This window comes from Aythya ferina (assembly GCF_964211825.1).
Source record: "Aythya ferina genome assembly, chromosome: 1".
Classification (NCBI taxonomy): Eukaryota; Metazoa; Chordata; class Aves; order Anseriformes; family Anatidae; genus Aythya; species Aythya ferina.
The window spans coordinates 80,742,559-80,759,522 of record NC_140296.1 but is presented as its reverse complement, the minus strand read 5'-3'; the positions used below and the strand labels follow the sequence as shown (position 1 = coordinate 80,759,522).

Below are 16,964 nucleotides of genomic sequence, written 5' to 3'. Positions count from 1 at the left end.
GAGTGCCCAGCCTGGAGCAGGCAGCCCTCAGACACAGCTCCTTCTGCCCCAGGTGGATGGTGGGGCAGAAGGGATGCTGCAGTGAGCCCCCCAAAAAAGTGAGGCCCTTGGAAAGTCAGCAGCAAGTTCCTGGGAGCAGAGCGGGGCAGGGGGCGTGCAGCCCTCCCCTGGCACCACAGGTAGCTCGGCAGCCTGTTTTGTGGGAAGGCTGGGCACTGCCGATGGACACAAGCAGGAGCAACGTGACATGAGGGGACGTGACCTCCCCGCCAACCCCCCGGATTCTGGAAAAACACAATTAAACACCAGAATTTTCTCTGCGGCTAGCTGAGAGCTCCCTGCTTTTTCCCTGACTATTAATTTTCAAGTCTGTAGCCGTGGAAGTCAGCCCACTTTATGCTCTTACATTAATCAAACCTTGGTGCAAAATATCATTGAGGAAAACTCAGATAAACCTTATGTTTACCATAGCCCTCTGGAAGGAGAGAAAGAGAAAGAGAGAAAGAGAAAAAAAAACAACCTGATTTTTGATTCTGGAAACAAGTCATCTATCACATTTAATAACTGATCAAGCTGGTGCTTACACAAACAATTCTTGTTCAAATAAATCTAGTAAAATGCATCCAAATGTTATATAAATAAAAGAAAATGCCATTACTATACCTTCAGCATAGCAGCATATAAAGAGATCTCAGAGCGGTGGTTTGCATGCTACACAGTCATGACTTGCATGTTTAAAGCACTGCAAATAGTAGCCTACATTCTCTAGTTTCTCTTCTCCTGCTACACATGATAATCATATGATTAATCCTGGTGGCTTTCTGCATTATTTCAGTCAGCTACGTTCGAAAAGCTATTTGAGGTCTTTGTGAATACAGGCTGTAGGTTATATACACAACAAAAGTACATTGTTTATACAGGGAGCCAGCGTTACGTTACACTGTACAACATGACTCGAAAAATGTGGGCCAAATTCATCCTAGATGCGGCTCCAGTGACTTCAGTGGGCACGCATGAGGGATGAATTTAGCCCACTCTCTTCCAGCAACTAAATCCTCAGGCCAGGGTCTATGCCCACAGACTGTAAAATCCAGCGACTTCAGACAAATTAAACAAAGTAAGCACTTGACCTCCCTCGAACCATGCAATAAATACAAAAAGAAATAGAAGAGATTTGTACCAGTGACATTGATGGGGATAATGCAAGAAGAAATCACTTGGGCATCTTGTTTCATTTTCTCCTCTGGAGTTGGGAGAGGTAGTGCTTTACTCCAATTGGTTTGCTTATCCAGTGTAGAAGGGATATTATGTATTGGATTTTTCGGCCTCTGCCCTAACATGACATCTGTATCTTCGTCCTCTGGTGGATGGGACTGCAAACGAATACATTCAGAATCAGTGTCTGCCACTCGGGCACGCGCGGCTGCTGTAGGAACAAAGCAGGCAGACAGATCAGCAATCAGTGACAGGGAGCAACCACGAGCTGCTCTGGGCAAGGCACACGGCGCTGCCTGCTCCCCGCTGTAGCGGCGATAACACGGCGGGTGCAGGGGACAAATACCTCACCGTGCGGGGAGAGGAGCAGCGCCTTCACGGGGCAGTACAGGACGCCCTCCCGCTCGGAAGGGGCACACGTCCCGTGTTTGCACGCTGCTGCCTTCAGTGCACACCCGCTTACCATCGGCGTGACACCGGGGCACGCTTCTGCATCCGCAGCCTTTGGAGCACAGCGGTCTGCTGCTAGCAGGGAGCACCGGCCCCGGGGAAACACTCGTTCAAGGACAGGCAGCAGAAGGCCTAAGGCTTTAAGCGAGACCCCTCCGCGCCTCGGGAAGTCACTCGCATCTCATTTTTACAAACTAGGGACGTGACCAGAAAAAAAGTTGCAGAAAACCGGCAGCGACGTGGTTGGAAGTGGCAGGTGTTAGCAGGGCTGGGGTCAGGAGGATGTCGGCCAGAGGGAAGGTCGGCCGCCACCAGAAGAAATTGGAAGTATTGTTTAGAAACCATGCAAATTTTTACAGCATGCTACGAGAAGCACTAGGTACGGAAGATAAAGAAACAGAGAGAAAAGTAAACTGCGTGGAAGCAACACAGAGGCTTTGTTTTCTTTGTGAAGCAAAACCAAATCCCCCAGCAGCACCCTGTCCTGCAAAGCTGTTGTAATTCCACCCAGTAACAGAAATAAATTAAGCAGGTTTTCATGTGGCACCAGCTACCGACCCCTGGTTTGGAGTCCCTTTGTTTAAAAAAAAAAAACACAACAAAACAAACTTCCCATTTTGTTTGGAAGGAGCGGAGGGGAGAAACACTCACCTTTTTCTGCCCAGTTCCCCCCCTTTTTCCATCAGAACATTCTTCCACAAGCCGTGACAACTCTTCCCCTAGCCCGGGAAGTCGATCTGCCTCCTCTTTAAACACGAAGAGCAGCACCTCTCAGGCTGGCTTTCTCCCCAGCCCTGAATTCCCAGCTGCCCAGCTACCCGGCTTCTCCCTCATAACTGCTCTTGAAGCTTTCTTCGCCAATTTTTGGCGGAGACAAAACGCCGCGCTCCCCTCCGTGCCGGGGTCCAGCAGGCTGCGGTCTAGCGCGGCGCGCTCTCGCCAGCCTGCCTTTGTAGCTCTGCCATTCCTCCTCCCAGGCTTCGCACAAGTCCCCGGGGAACGAGCCGCCTCCAGCTCCAGACAGCGCTTACGCCCCAGCCCCAAAAGCATTTTGGATCCCAAAGCCACGCTGCTGGCTGCGGGGCGGGAGGACGCGCACTTACCTGGCCGCCGTCACCCCCCGCAGCACCCCAGGGCCGAGGGGACGTGTGTCCTCCTCCTCCCGCCCGCGGGGAGCCCCGCTTTCCCACGTAGGGTTTTAGCAAAACATTGCAGCCTTCTTTCTCTCTGCGGCTTTTGTGCCGATCCCCGGCAGACGTGAATAGCTCATATAAACTTCAAGCACAAAAGACTTTGTTTCCTAGGTAACTCCCCCCCCCAAAAAAAAAAGTTTGATGCATGCATGAAAAAAAAGAAAAAAAAAACAACAACAACAAAAAAAAACCAAACCCTGTACACACGCAGGCAGACACACAGAGGCTGCACCGGCTGCTGGCTCCTGCCAGGGTAACAATGGAGCAGGGGACAAAGCGGGTGAAGTGACCCCGGCTGCCAGAGCTCCTGCTCAGCAAACTGCAGCATCGCTGAGCATCCAAATGCACGTGTTTGTTCTGGTAATGCCCAAACCATTTCTTACCATTTGGAAAAATAAAGCATTGGGCAAAAACATTGCAAGAAAACGAAAAGCAGTCACTGCTGCTATGGGCTCTGTCCTGGACCAGGCCGCTAAAAGGGGGTGTTAGGATCAAGGAGGTGGCCTTGTGGCCAGGAGCTCCTGAAACTGATCCCAGGTGGAGAGTGAAAGAGGGAAAAAGATGTCTTTATTGTGCCTTACTGACATCAGAAACAGAAGAGGCAGTAAAGTTAGCAAAGTGAAAAGCAAGCAAGAGGCAGGGTTAGGGTCTGGAAGGGAGAAGAGTGAGAGAGGGCTATGAGCTGAGGATTGCTTGTTTTTCCAGTACCTTTCTACTCCAGGGGGTCATGTGGCAACACTCAACTGGGGAGGGCGAACGGGTGCTGTTAAACTATAAATGTGAAATGTGAAAAAAGAAAAAAAAAATAAATTAAAATTAAAAACACAGACAAAATGTTGTTGGTAAAAGCACATTATTTCCGCCTGGATAAACGAGCGTCAGAGGCAAAACAACCTGAGCTTTCCACCTCGATTTCCAACCGATCAGTCTGTTCTGATTTTTTTTCTGCTTTTTTTCTGATCAGTCCCAGAACAAACTATTCCACAAATGCAGCCCCACCTCATTCAACTTTGCCTATGGGACCCATGTGAAGTCTGTGCTGATTTGGCTTACTCAGATCAGAGGAAATTGTAGGGAAATTGGTTCGATCTCCTTCTACGGACATAGTTAAATTGTCCTAAGAATGTCTTGTATTGATTTGGGGAACTCAAACTGTGTACTGCCTGAAGCTGGAGCAGTGCAAGGTGCTTATCCAATTACATTATAAATGATCTATTTCATAATATAAGGACTTTTTTTTGCCTGAGGTATTCATAGGCAGCGGATATAAATAATGCTGGTCCTGAGGATGATTTATCAAATACGTTGATTGCCAAGGTTTCCTGATGTTGTCATTACATTTCCAAGGTTGCAATCATTGTGTCAGGACGACAGCGGCCAATTGGCGTTTTGTCACATTTTATAATGCTTGAAAGGATAAAGAGGGATGCCCAGACTGTCCTAGGTCTTGCTGAATCTCTGCAGCTCTGAAGTTCTTTAACGGTGGAAGCTCTGGTTGGTTTGTTGCAACGTCCTATTTTTAAAACGAATGAATGAAGGATGACTTCTTTCAAAACAGGAAATAAAATGAAAAAAGATAAAAGAAAAAAGGTCTGATCACCATGCTGGAAAGCTCTAGCAAGTGCTATCTCCCCTGGCATTACTTAGCAGACCTGCCAAATGATCCTATGAACATTGCTCTGCCCAAACATCATCGGTACTGCTGTGATGAATAAAACACAAACCCTCATCTGAGACACTTTGCATTGTATGGTCTCCTTCCAAAATAATACAAGAAGGTGATGTTGAAGCTCCAAAGGCTGAATTCTCTGTCTTGTCCTACCTTTTTGCTAGATATGCAACACCTCTCTCTTTACCTTGGTGTGCAGGACTAAAGTTGAATGAAGCCTCCAAATAAGCTGCACGTGAGCCCTATCGGAGAGCAGAGGGATAAAATTCAAAAGAAGGCTGTTCCTGGTTGACGTTTCTATCAGGCCATTCTGATCTGTGCAAAACCAGTTCTCCTAAGCTGGGAAAAAGTCCCTACTGTGGGACGAACACCTCTGTTTGTGTAAGAAAAGGTGCAGAGATCCTGAACACATCAACAAGTTAACTTTGCTCTTCAGAGTCACAGGGATCATTTTGCCCTTGATCTTCTGGCCAAGTTTCCCGTCACCTGCTTTGTGCAGATTTACCACAGCTAAAAGGATCAGGTTTTGAACTTCAGCTTCCCCATGGAAGGTGTCTGAAGAGGAAGCTGTCTTGGAGAGGGTTGAGATGGATGGAGACCAACACCAGTGAGGTGATGAGTCCAGCACATGAAGATCTTTTACTTCTGTCAGAGGTTCAACAAAAGCTCATGAGGGTCCCAGTCGGTGCACAAGAAGAAGGGGATGGGGAGGGACCCAGGGCAAACCTCCAAGAGAGAAACAGCGTGAGCTCGATTCTGGACATGGAGCGAGTAGCTCTGGGCTACAGCAGACACAGACAAGGGCTGGCTACCCATCAACCTGTCCCATTGGTGCAGGGCTTTTCTACCTCCCCATGTGCTCCTCTGCCTTCCTGACTCCTCCAAGAAAACACCCCGCAGTTACACGTACCCACAGCTTACACTTCACTTGCCAAGGTGTGGGGATTTAACATGGAAGAACAACAAAAGGTGGGAAAGGCAAAGGTTGCCTGATTACTGTCTTTTCTTCTCCCTGCCATGGAAACGAGAGAAATGCCACGGAGGAGTAGGTCTAAAATGGCAAAAATTTCATCTCCTGCTATCTTATTGGTGTGACCTTCCACTGTGACCTGACCGAGGGATCCCAAGGTCACCCGCTGCTGGATCCGGCACGGTGCCCACCTCTGGGCAGCTGGGCACGCTGTGACACAGCAGCAGCCTCAGTGTTTCGATACCTCTGTGCTGGGGGAGGGAGCGAGCTGCTGTCCCTCAAATGTTCTCATTCACTCAGAAGACCAGAACATCTCTAAATGTCTTGAGTAAACACATAATTAAGCAAGAAATTATTATTATATACCCAAGGCTGTTCTGGTCCGCTGGGCAAATCTGCAGTTAGGCAGTTTTCAAAGTGAATTTCTTTTGTGTGGGTGTGCTTGGCAAATAGCAATGGTGATAATCAATCTGTTAAATACAAAGCCAGAATACTTTAAATAGGCATTTTTCTTTAATGGACTAAGATTGCTTTGAAACCAAACTGGTGTGTAATTGCTTGAATAGGGATTTATTCTGCAGTCACTGACAAATGTGAGCCTCTCTCTTTTCTGAGCTATCCCATCAACTGCAGTTGCAGAGGTGTCACTGTGCTCTTGAATCTGCTCTGCAGTAAAAATCTTGGTTGCATATGCACGTGATTGGATTTCTCAGTGCTCTGCATCTCTTCAGTGTGAAAGTCTCTGTTTTTTGTGCACTGCAACAAAAAAAGTGAGGATGTCCAAGCCTGAGATTGTCAGCTAGGCTTCCCTATAGGGAAGCAGGAGGTGGCATTGCCACAGAGCAATCCAGCTCAACCTTCATCAGTACCTAACTCGGGATGAGGCGACTCACCCCTGAACACCCTATATGCCCTGAACGCTCACCCCATAGATTTTAAGAGGAGCCTAGCATTACTTGTTACTAAGCCAGGACCCATGAATCATCCTTTTAGCTAATGAGAACCCTAAACCCCATCAGAGCAGTGACACAGAAGCAATTTGGCTATCACGAACTTGCCAGCCTGGCAATTTATGAGACCACCCCATTTATTGTCCCAGAACTGGGATCAGGAGGAGGAAATGAGTGGGTCAGCAACAGTACAAACTCACCCCTTAATCCCCACTTCTGTTCTACATCCTCCAAAGCTCTGAGGTGCCACTTTGAGATGCCTACTGTTTAGGATCTTCAAGACACGAGGGAAGACTAGCGCAAGAAGCATCGTGTGCACCAGGTCGTGTATCTAGCCTGCCTGCCTTACAGCCATAGTGTTACAGGAGATACTTGGATTTTAAAGAGCACAGGACACAGGACATGGTGAGCACTGTGCAACAGTGAGGCAAAAAAACATAGCACCAGGAATAAAGAGCTTACTTCTGTTCAGAGAATTAAAGCTGTTCAGAGAATGCTATAGCCTTGTCAAGAGCTATACACATTTATCCTCAGCGTGTTTGTCTAATGGAGTCACAGCTGAGTTGATCCTTTCCCCATGCCCTCAGCACTGGTTTGACCGTGTGGGCGGCGTGCTGTCTCCCAGGAAATGTCGGTGGCCGAGTCACAACCCCTGCAGCAGCAGCGAAGCCGGGGCGAGGGCAGGAGGTGGCTGGCAGCACGGCTCTGCTCCCCAGCGGGTTATCCCTTACTCCTGATGCCTGTAAGTTACAGCCAATGACAAGCACAAGGGATCAATATTGTTTACGACTTCAGGCCTCTATAGCACTGGGTGGTAGACACTGCCTTCCCAGGATGACCTTATGAGTAAAGTGGGCAGCGCAGTAGCGTATAGCTTCAGCACCAGCAAGCTTTGTATACGGTCCGTTCCCAGCAGCAAAGGGAACATATGCAAGATGCTTTCAAGCTAAGTGAGCTCATAAATCACACGTACTCATTATGAGTGCATCCCAACCTGACATTTGAAGGCAATCATTCACGTACTGGAAAGGTAACACGCAGAGCAAACGAGAACTGGTGTTTTGTCCTACGTTTGCGTGAGCCTGCTCCTGACTCCCGTGGCCCTGGGTGAAAGCTCCCTCCCACCCTCTCCTCCTCTGCCTGTAAAATGAAGAGCCTGCTGCTTCATTAACTCACGGGAGCTCAAGGAAATGGTATGGATTTGCATGCTGGAAAAATTAAAGGTCTGGTAAAGGGAGAAAAAATACTAATAAAAGGTTAGCAGCTTTCCAGTGTTTTCAGAGCACAGCTGACTCCTTAATCAGAAATTAACATTCGTACCCATACAGCATCTTTCTTATGCAGTCAGCTGACTCTGAAAATAGGAATACTTCTGGTTGCTATTTCTGCTGCAAAGCACAGCCCTGCTCACCTGCTGCTCTCAATATTTATATTTCCGTATGTTTCATTCTCCTCAAATTTTTGTTTTATCTGCTTGTGGGTGTTTTATTTTATTTTGGAGCATCGCAAATGTGATCTGCTCAAGTACTGACAGTCCTTTAATGATTAATGTACTGTTCAATGTTTTGACAAGGTAAAGATGGGCTTTCTGACAGAAGTCATAGCACACATGGCATTCCAGCAGATGAAGGTGCAAACAATAATCCCACGATACAGGGTGGTAGGTATTACGCTCAGTGCACAAATAGTGCTGTACAAGTTCATTCTGATGAATAATGTTAGCTGGCTTTCATTTTAACAGCTACAGGCAGGATTTGGACACAGAAAGCCCAACTCCTGCCTAGCCCTTAACTGTTTTTTTTTTTTTTTTATTGAGGCTTCGTAGAGCTTCAGCACAAAATTGTGTAAAACTTAGGTGTGCGCAGTGCAAAGCACCCCAAGGCAGACCACAGGGAGTATTTTTGAAATGGCAGAGGCATAGAATAAATTACCTGATCCATTATTTTCTTTTAATATTTGTTCTAGCTGAGGTCTCAGGGAGAGGCAAAGCCTGACTGGAAAACAACCTCCTGCTTTCTGTCCCTTAGATTTCTGCTCAGGTTGTAATTATGAGCAAACTGACACTGCACCCTGTGCAACCATGAGTGTGGATTTCCAAATATTATGGGTTCCTTGCTCAATCTCCCTTATTTTATTATATCAGCTGTGCCATGAGGGGCTTGAGAAATTGTGGTCCCATGACACCTGCACTCTGCACTTGAACACTGAGATTTTGAAGCCTCACAGGGGGCACTTAGTAAAAACAGAGAAAGAAAAAAAACGTGGAGAATATGAAAGAGAAGTCTGAAATGCAGCTGGAATGACACAGCATCTTCACACTCAGCAGAGCTACAGGCAGGGTTGTCATGGGAACATGTGTAAAGAATATTTCCCTCATTTTCCCAAGTCTGCACCTTCCTTGTACTTTCCTCAGATCATTTTTTGTTTTCTTCATTGGCAAAAATGCCTGAATGAACGATGCTTATAAATTTGTTTGGTTGTGTAGGTCCGTTGTGTAGAGAAAGACTAACCATGCTAGAGTTTTTCAGCTTGAAAAATGAATGTCTGGGATGTATATGAAGTGAAACCATGTCTGCAAAAATGGGGGGAGGGGAGAAGGCATGGAGAAAGTGAACAGGAAGACAGTGCTCACCATTTCTCACACTCTAAAAACTAGAAGGGATGCGATAAAATTATGAGGCAACAGGACTGAAACAAACAAAAGATATATTTTCATATGGAAGATATATTTTCATACGGATTGTTAAAGTCATTGTCATAAAATGCTGTTGAGGGCAAAGGTGTAAATTTGCTAAAAAGGGGGATTAAATGAGTCTCAAAATCAATGCGGGCTTGTTCCTTAGTGTGTGTTATTCTGTATTGGATCTCTAGCTCTGGAACTCTGTAATTCATTTCTGCATGAAACTGGAAGAATAAATCATGGGACAATAAATGGCATAAATCATGCCCTGTCCTTATACACTTTCCTGAAGGATCCCATTCTGGCCTCTGGGCTAAGTGGACAAATCAGGGCAGCTCCTGTAACAAGAGTAGGCTATAATGAAGCTAACTTCACACATATCTTGTCAGGGACACAAAAGATCCTAGGACACAAAAGATCCCAGGACACAGCTGCTTCTTGTTCTCTGCTGCTCCATGACAACGTGATCTTATGATGGAACAGTTCGAAATGGCCTTCCAGACCCATTTTCACTGGCATCAGTCACTTTGGACTGTAATTCATTTGGTCTTCCTTGGAATTTATGGGACTTTGGCACCTTCCTCCTTGCAAAAACAGCCGGCCATGCTTAAAAGTGAATCTTTAGCTGTTGAGGTTGATATTCTCTAGCTTTTCTAAACAATATGTAAGATCTTTGGGAAAGCTCCTGGTTGGTAGCAATAAAAATAGCAGCCAAAATGTAGGAATCTGGAGGCCTCAGCTGGTCTCAGACAGGTGATCTGTTTTATGGTAGCTTTCACTACGGATAATTCTCACAGCTTTCACAGTGGTCACTTATTTCAGGGCCTCAATGCACATGTTTAACTTAGATGCCCAATTTGGAAAAGTCAATCCTGTAACTTAAAGATTTCCCAGCTTCTCGCTGAACACTTTCCTAATTTCTAGGAAACTCGGAAAGGGGCTTCTATTGTCATTTAATATCGCTTTTACCAGCACCTTTCCCACGCACCACAACATCCGAATTCAGAATAGACTGCTGTGCCATGAATAAAAACTCTTGTGGGACTTAACATCTTTAGCTCATCAATGAACAGATGATACAATCGACTGGCATCAGGTATCAAACAATTCCAGCCACCCCTGAAGCATGTATGCACCTGCAGATGTCAAAAAGCTTATGTCAAAAAAGGTGAGCTAGCCAATAACAGCACTCTCAACTATCTCTTGTAATGATATCATTAAGTCAAGAAGGCTGGCACAGTATCAATTAGTTATTCATTGCTGCGGTATCTTGTAAAAATCTCTGATTAGCCTTCTCCCAGACGGAGCACTCATGTGCTGTTTCATCTTGCCTTATTCTCTCGATTTATGGTTGCCCCGTGGTCAAGGAGTTCCCTAAGAAATGGGTCAAGGCACTTTGAAGTACCCTGGCCTTGGAGTATTTGCACATCACAAAGCAGAGCATTTCCAGATGCCTTGAAATCCATAGGACTGCAACCTCCAAGCTGCTCTCGTTTGCTTCTCCTCAGGGGACCGCTGATCCTGGTCAGCCTCCAAAAAAAGCCCCAGCATGGGTGGGCACAAAACTTAATATTTTCCTTCTTGAAAAGAAAAAGGTGGACTTGCTGATAAAGCCAAAACATCTGCATTCAGCATGACTTAATTTTACCATCTAATGCAGGACTCAGAGGGTTGCTCACTATTTATTATTATTTTGTGTTACACAGATGGAAGTAATGTCTAAAACGCCCTGGTTCCAAGCACAGCAAAGATTCAGGCCTTTCAACACTGAGTATGCAATTTCATAAGATATGACTCGTTCCCCATCTGATACTAACTAAGAGAGCTTTATGTTCAGTATATTGTCCAAACTATTATCCGTAACTAGTTCTGATTTGTAATGCAGGGTCACCTCTCCTTTACCTTTCAGTGACCCCATAACAGCATTAGCTTCGATGATAACTTAGAGAGAAGAAGAAGGCAAGCCTGTTTCTCCTTTCTGTCTTCCTTTTCTATGCTGTCCCTTAACATCAGAGTATCTCCTTTCAGTTGATTCACAAGGCCTGCAAATCTAGCCAGTTCAAAGCCTGCAGCGATGGTGATGCTCTCCTTGAAATTATCCAGATAAGCAGCCAAAAAGCCAGAATGGTCAACCTAATCAAAACCTCGTCATGCATTTTGTGCTCACAAACGAGAAACAAAACTCTTTCTGTGGACTGAAGTTTAAGTTCCTGAGCAGGTGCTTTACAGTGTGACTCATTTACCATTGCAGCAGTTCTATATGGTTAATGTAATGGATTGGGGTGAATGGATTCGGAATTTTAAGTTCAGGAGGTGACAATTCAATAGCTACACATTTATAATGTGCTCGTGGCTGCAGTATCTCTGAAGATGCCAATGTCCCTGTGTCTGCACATGCCCAAATATCCCTACACTGAGGGCTGGCAGTGAGCATGTACATCACAAGTCAAACCCCAGCTGGACCAGTGGTGTTTCAGTTGGTTTTAGGAATGCAGTAGCTCTTGGCCCAAAGCAGAATTTAGCCAATCTGGCTAAACTCTGGTACTATGGTCCTACGTGAGTGAAAACTGCAGCTCCTGATAGCTGGAGACGTGCTGCTGAGCCTCTCTGCACCCATGCAAGCCTCCAGTCAGTGCTCAAAGCCCTTGAGCTCTTGGCTCCTGGCAATGATAATTCAGGGCTGAAATTACAGCACTTACTGAAATTACAGGAGCGTCCTGGAAGTGCTGCCCAAAGCAGGAGCGGGGAATGTGAAGGACTGTGGAGAAGCATACGAAGAAGTGTGTACGTGTGCTGGCCAGGGGTGAAAAATAAGAGGTTTCATAGTGGAAACTTCCACCTTGAGGCTGGCTGCTGGAAGCTGCTACCTGAGCTGTGTTACTGATGAGATGCCAAGGCGAGTTGTGTTGTCCTTGCATGTGCTTGGGGGGGGCACTTGTGACACAGTGTCACACCTGGGGTCCCACAATGCTAACGATGTGTTCACGTGGGATGCTTGTAGCACGCAGGAGAGACTTACTGATAGGAAGTGCCGGTCCTTTATCGCTTGCCTCTTCTGAGAGCAGACTGCAGGAAAGGGAGGAAAGGGGGGAGCCACCACAGAGATGGGCCCTGGGGCTTTTTGCTCTCTGTTATCACCTCGGCTTCGATGTTCTGTTTTGGAGGAGAATAAAGAGGACGTGAGTCTTTCAGAGCATTAAAAACATAGTAATGTCTCTACTAGTGGTGCAACAGAGCTACAAATAGGACGTGGACTCTAAAGCTGAAGTTCTTCCACTGAACACTACTGATGATCCTTACCGACACTGAAAAGGAGAAGCACTTTCAGGACTCCCAGGCCTTGGAAAAGCAATGCATGTAAAATGTACCCCAGCATGTGTGCTGAAGCTGAATTCACCCCACATGGTACTTACTCCAAGGGACAAAGGAGCTAACTTGTAAGTGCCTGGGACATAGCACCTGATTCCCAGTGGGAACCTGAAGCTCCTGTTGCTTTGGAAAGTCAAGATGAATGAACACCTGCATTCTACCCCTATAAAATATACCCTTTATGAGGGAAACACAGTCCCAGGTAGGACTTCCTTCCATTCCTTGATATCGCGGAGGTCATTACTGCAGCTGCTCTATGCCCCAGCACAGAGGAACCCATCCTGGCAAAATCCCCATTGCTCTTCTCCTGACCCAGAGGAGTCTTCCTTCACCATGGGCTCACAATACCCAGCCCTCTTCCAGCATCACTCCCAAGTCTGAAATTTTCCATGTGAATGGGGTAATGCTGGTGGATTTCCCATCTCTAATTTTAGGTGAGAGTTGGGTAATTATTGTTTGCTCAGAGTGTTGCTGGAAGGGGATGTGCATTCACCTAATGCACAGAGCTATGGTCTAGCCAACCACGTTTGTTAGCATGGATAGCTGTTTCCTGAGCTAATGTTTAGTTTGAATTACCCCTGGTTAAATAGAGAGATAATTAAGAAATTATTATACAAGAAATGGGAGAGAGACAATAAACATGTTTAGGGCAAATTTCAGATTACAATTTCACTTCAATATGCACAGTTATTTAGAGAATAAAAATATCAGGATATGACACGCTGCCTGCTGAACCTGCACCGCTGCCCTTAAACACGGAGGATGGGAAATTGCCCAGAGGGAGCCGTGCTGCTTGAAAGCGATGAGGCATTTCTGCCAGCTGCCTTCCCCACCGGTGTCAGGATTTGAGCTGCCCACCAGATGGCAGGCAGAGACCAGCCTGGCGCTGGGACGGCTGCAAAGCGGAGCTGCTGAGAAGAGAAAAGCCAACTTCTGCTCTACTTGAGCACGACCGTGACTGCGATCCTGCCTTATTGCTCTTTGCAGTGCTGTGAGGAGATCCTGCACCCACAGTGTGGGCCTGAGATAAACTCTGCTGAGAGGTTCACATGTGGGAATTGACAGGAATGTTTCATCCGTCCAACAGATGCTCCCCAGATCCGAGTAATTTTTATTATAACCCAATAACAACAATAAATGGGCAAGGCAATGATAGCTGCTGGTGCAAAACACTTTCAACACACGAGGCTTCAGTGGTTTCACTTAGTAAATTCCCTGTATGGCAGGGATCCCTCTCTCTCTCTCTGCAGGCTCTCAGATGCCACCTGAGAAGGACACAGGTCTCCTCGAGGCTCCATATCCTGTTTATGACCCCAGGCGGGCAGCTTAGCTTCTGTGGAGCTTATTAGCTTCTCTCTAATACCACTGGGTTCCAGGTTTAACCTCTGAGAAGTTAAATCTTATCTATCCTGGAGCCGAGGCATTGTTTAACGTGTGTTTAGCATTGAGAGGGAGAGATGTGGCCTTATTAAAACACTCAGTACCTCCATCCTTTTGGGGTCAGTGCATCAATTTGCCCATACTCACAATTCAGACATATCAATTTAATAGAAAAACACGTAAAACCAGAATGTAAAACAAACGTGTAAAAAGTCCACCCCAGACCTCCTCCAGTAACCATAAATAAGTCGTAGAGGGCACACACCTCCTGCACTGCCAGAACTTCTTCTTCACCCCTATTTCTCAGCCTGAGCCCCTAATTCCCCAGGGAGAGCAGTGCCCGCAGCCCCGTGGCTGTGGCCAAAACTCCCCAGCGCTGCCTGGCGGGGACGTGCCAGCACCTACCTCTGCGCAGGGCTCGCAGGTGCTGCTTGGCGTGGTGGTGCAGCTCCTCCACGCACGGTGGTCTGGTGGAGGGGAGGAAAATGTTTCTTTGCTGATGCCAAGGTGCCCGGTAATAGACGCTCAGTTTGCTCTCTGCATCCAGGTTGGAGACAGCTGTAGAAAAAACAAAGAGAAGCCCAGGTGAGACTTGGAGCATCTTGTGTGTTGGTGTAGCTGAAAAGGAAAGGCTCCCGCTTGGAACAGCAGTGCTGTTACTATAGCTTTCCTCCCACCAAGTTACAACCACCGTTATCTTCACTGTGTTGCTGTATGACATTATGCCACTTAGCATTTAGATAACGCCTTTTTGCCAGATCACAGACCTCCAGTAAAGGAGGCAGGCAGGTGCAAGCATACATATCGTCTGTGTTAAACGTGTGGACTAACGGGCTGATAATTTTATAGGCAACAAAATGAAAATGCAAAGAAACTAAGCAACATTCCCATGGTGAGAATGGTTGAACAACGGCAGCGAGAGGACCGGATCCCACATTTACCCACCCTCCTTACCAACACGGTGTAGCTCTTCCACTACATCACGTTACACACGGCTGAGTCCTGACACAGGTTGCTGGCTCGCTGCCTCCCAGCCCGTACTGACTGAGATTAACTGCCCATCCTGCTGAGCACCTCTAGCTGTCACCTCTCAGAAAAGGTTCCCGTGATGGACACGGGCTTCTGAGGGACAGAAAAACCTCAGTTCCCCTACAGAAAAAAACAAAGGCTGCCTCTGAAAGTTGCAAGAAAAGTTTCAGGTCCAAGAGACCTCGTCTTGTAAGGCCAAGGAGCTTTGCTTACAGGGCACCGCAGTGGGAGGAAGGATGGTGGAGGGATCTATGGGGGGTTCCCAGCCCAGCCAAGGAGCTTCAATCTCCTTGGGTAAGAGCCCTCTTCCAGCAGTCTATAATCGTGATATGACTCTGTGCACCAGCCCCTTCTCCAGCTACCTCATTGCCCACTTGTATGACACATATTTTCACAGAATCAAAGAATCATCTAGGTTGGAAGAGACCACCCAGATCACTGAGTCCAACCTCTGACCTAACACTAACAAGTCCTCCACTAAACCATATCACTGAGCTCTACATCTAAATGTCTTGTGTCAGGGCCCTCCCCTTACACTGTTTCTACAGTTCCTGGCAAAAGCAGCGCCTGTTGCATGGCCCTCGGCGTGCCACAACAAAAAAAGAAGGGACGTGCCCTGAGTGGGAGGCCAAGGGGCACCAGCAGCACGTCCACAGCAGTACCTCTGGTGGGGATGCTTTCTGGCTTTGTTGCTTTCATTAATGCAAAACAGCATTTACTCTGACTGAAGGCATGCCAGTATTTTGCATGGAGAAAGGAAGAGGAAATGCTAAAATCTAGAGTAGGAGAAGGATGGAGCACAGAAGGGGAGAAACCCAGGAACCTTGCTGCCACGTGCAGGATGTTGACAGACTTTATAGGTTTCTTTGATGAGAAAGAAAACAGCTTGCTAAACTTTGTGGTGCCATGATGAAGATGGTGCCTTACGAGGGTGATAGACCTGCTGAAGTTCAGGTTCTAAAGGCTTCAACACCACTGACCCCAACCCAAACTTGGAGCCCAGCAGGCAGCCTCTCTTTGCTTTGCAGTTTATTTTTGCAGATGGGTTATTACTCAATTTCCATCATATTTGCACTGCCATCCCATGCAACTGGTTGTGCTGTCGGTGCAATGAATTGCAGCAAGGTGAGACAAAAATGGGTAAGGGGATGGTGGGAGTGGGTAGTAGCTGTAGGATACCCCTTGAGGGTAAGCAAGCACAATTTCTATTTTACAGTCAAGGCACCAAGACACAAAGGGACTTGGCCCGATCTCATTCTAGCAGCTGCATCGCCTCCTGGGGAAGCTCGTCTCGGGACAAGAGCTGGTGAGAGACAGCAATGGTACCCCACCCGTTCCTCCTGCCGCTCAGGATATGTGATATTCATGATCACAGATTGCACCCTGGGGGCTAATGAAAAGGCAGGCACAAGCAGTTCCTTCCTGCTCCCAGAAACAGCCTGTCTAGACTGCAGCCCTAGTAGTTGTCTGTGACAGAGCTAAATAAGTGAGCAGAAAGTTTTACCTGCTTATGAGCTGTTCAGACATTTCATTAGAGTAGAATAGATTTCACTGCAATATTTAACTTGTAGAAAGCTCCTCTGGCTTTGGCAGCAGCGCTTTACAAGTAAGATGAGTAGGAGTTGGATTAACATACTTTGTGTGAGACTTAAAAATGAAACCAAGCTAACACAATCCCGCCCCGCACTCGCTGCGGTAGACACACGCTGCTATCACAGATAAAGCAGCACAACCTCTTGGCCATCCAACAAGCCTCCAAGAGCAAGCAAACCTGGCAGAGCTGTGAAAAATACTGTACCAGAAGGAAAATAACAAGGAAACCCGTTGCTTATCTTGAAAGGATAGGGCACTGAGCAGCTCACAGCACCCTGTAGTAAGGTCCCAGTTACCGCACACCCCTGTTACTGCACATCTGTGCATCCTCTTTTCCTGCAGGAACTCGGATTCACTGTGCCAGGGAATGTGCCCTACTGACACCAAGAAGGCAGAAATATTACACAATACGCACTGAACCAGACAGCCCTTTAAAATATTGAAAAGCTGGAGTGGATTTTCTAGG

The 16,964-nt window shown here is 46.8% G+C and overlaps 1 protein-coding gene across 4 annotated transcripts in view; it reads right to left on the bottom strand.

The window, feature by feature from the left end:
• The window catches only part of NHS (NHS actin remodeling regulator), a 246,645-nt gene that overhangs the window by 11,711 nt on the left and 217,970 nt on the right, over positions 1-16,964 (bottom strand). For 3 of the 4 annotated variants that reach the window (XM_084525611.1, XM_084525613.1, XM_084525614.1), the window contains exons 2-5: positions 14,282-14,434; positions 12,147-12,280; positions 3,567-3,629; positions 1,181-1,373 (exon numbers count right to left, since the gene is read on the bottom strand). In XM_084525611.1, coding sequence (XP_084381737.1) covers positions 1,181-1,373; positions 3,567-3,629; positions 12,147-12,280; positions 14,282-14,434 — 543 coding nt within the window. The remainder of the gene's footprint in view (positions 1-1,180; positions 1,374-3,566; positions 3,630-12,146; positions 12,281-14,281; positions 14,435-16,964) is intronic. The other variant, XM_084525612.1, reaches the window with a different exon arrangement.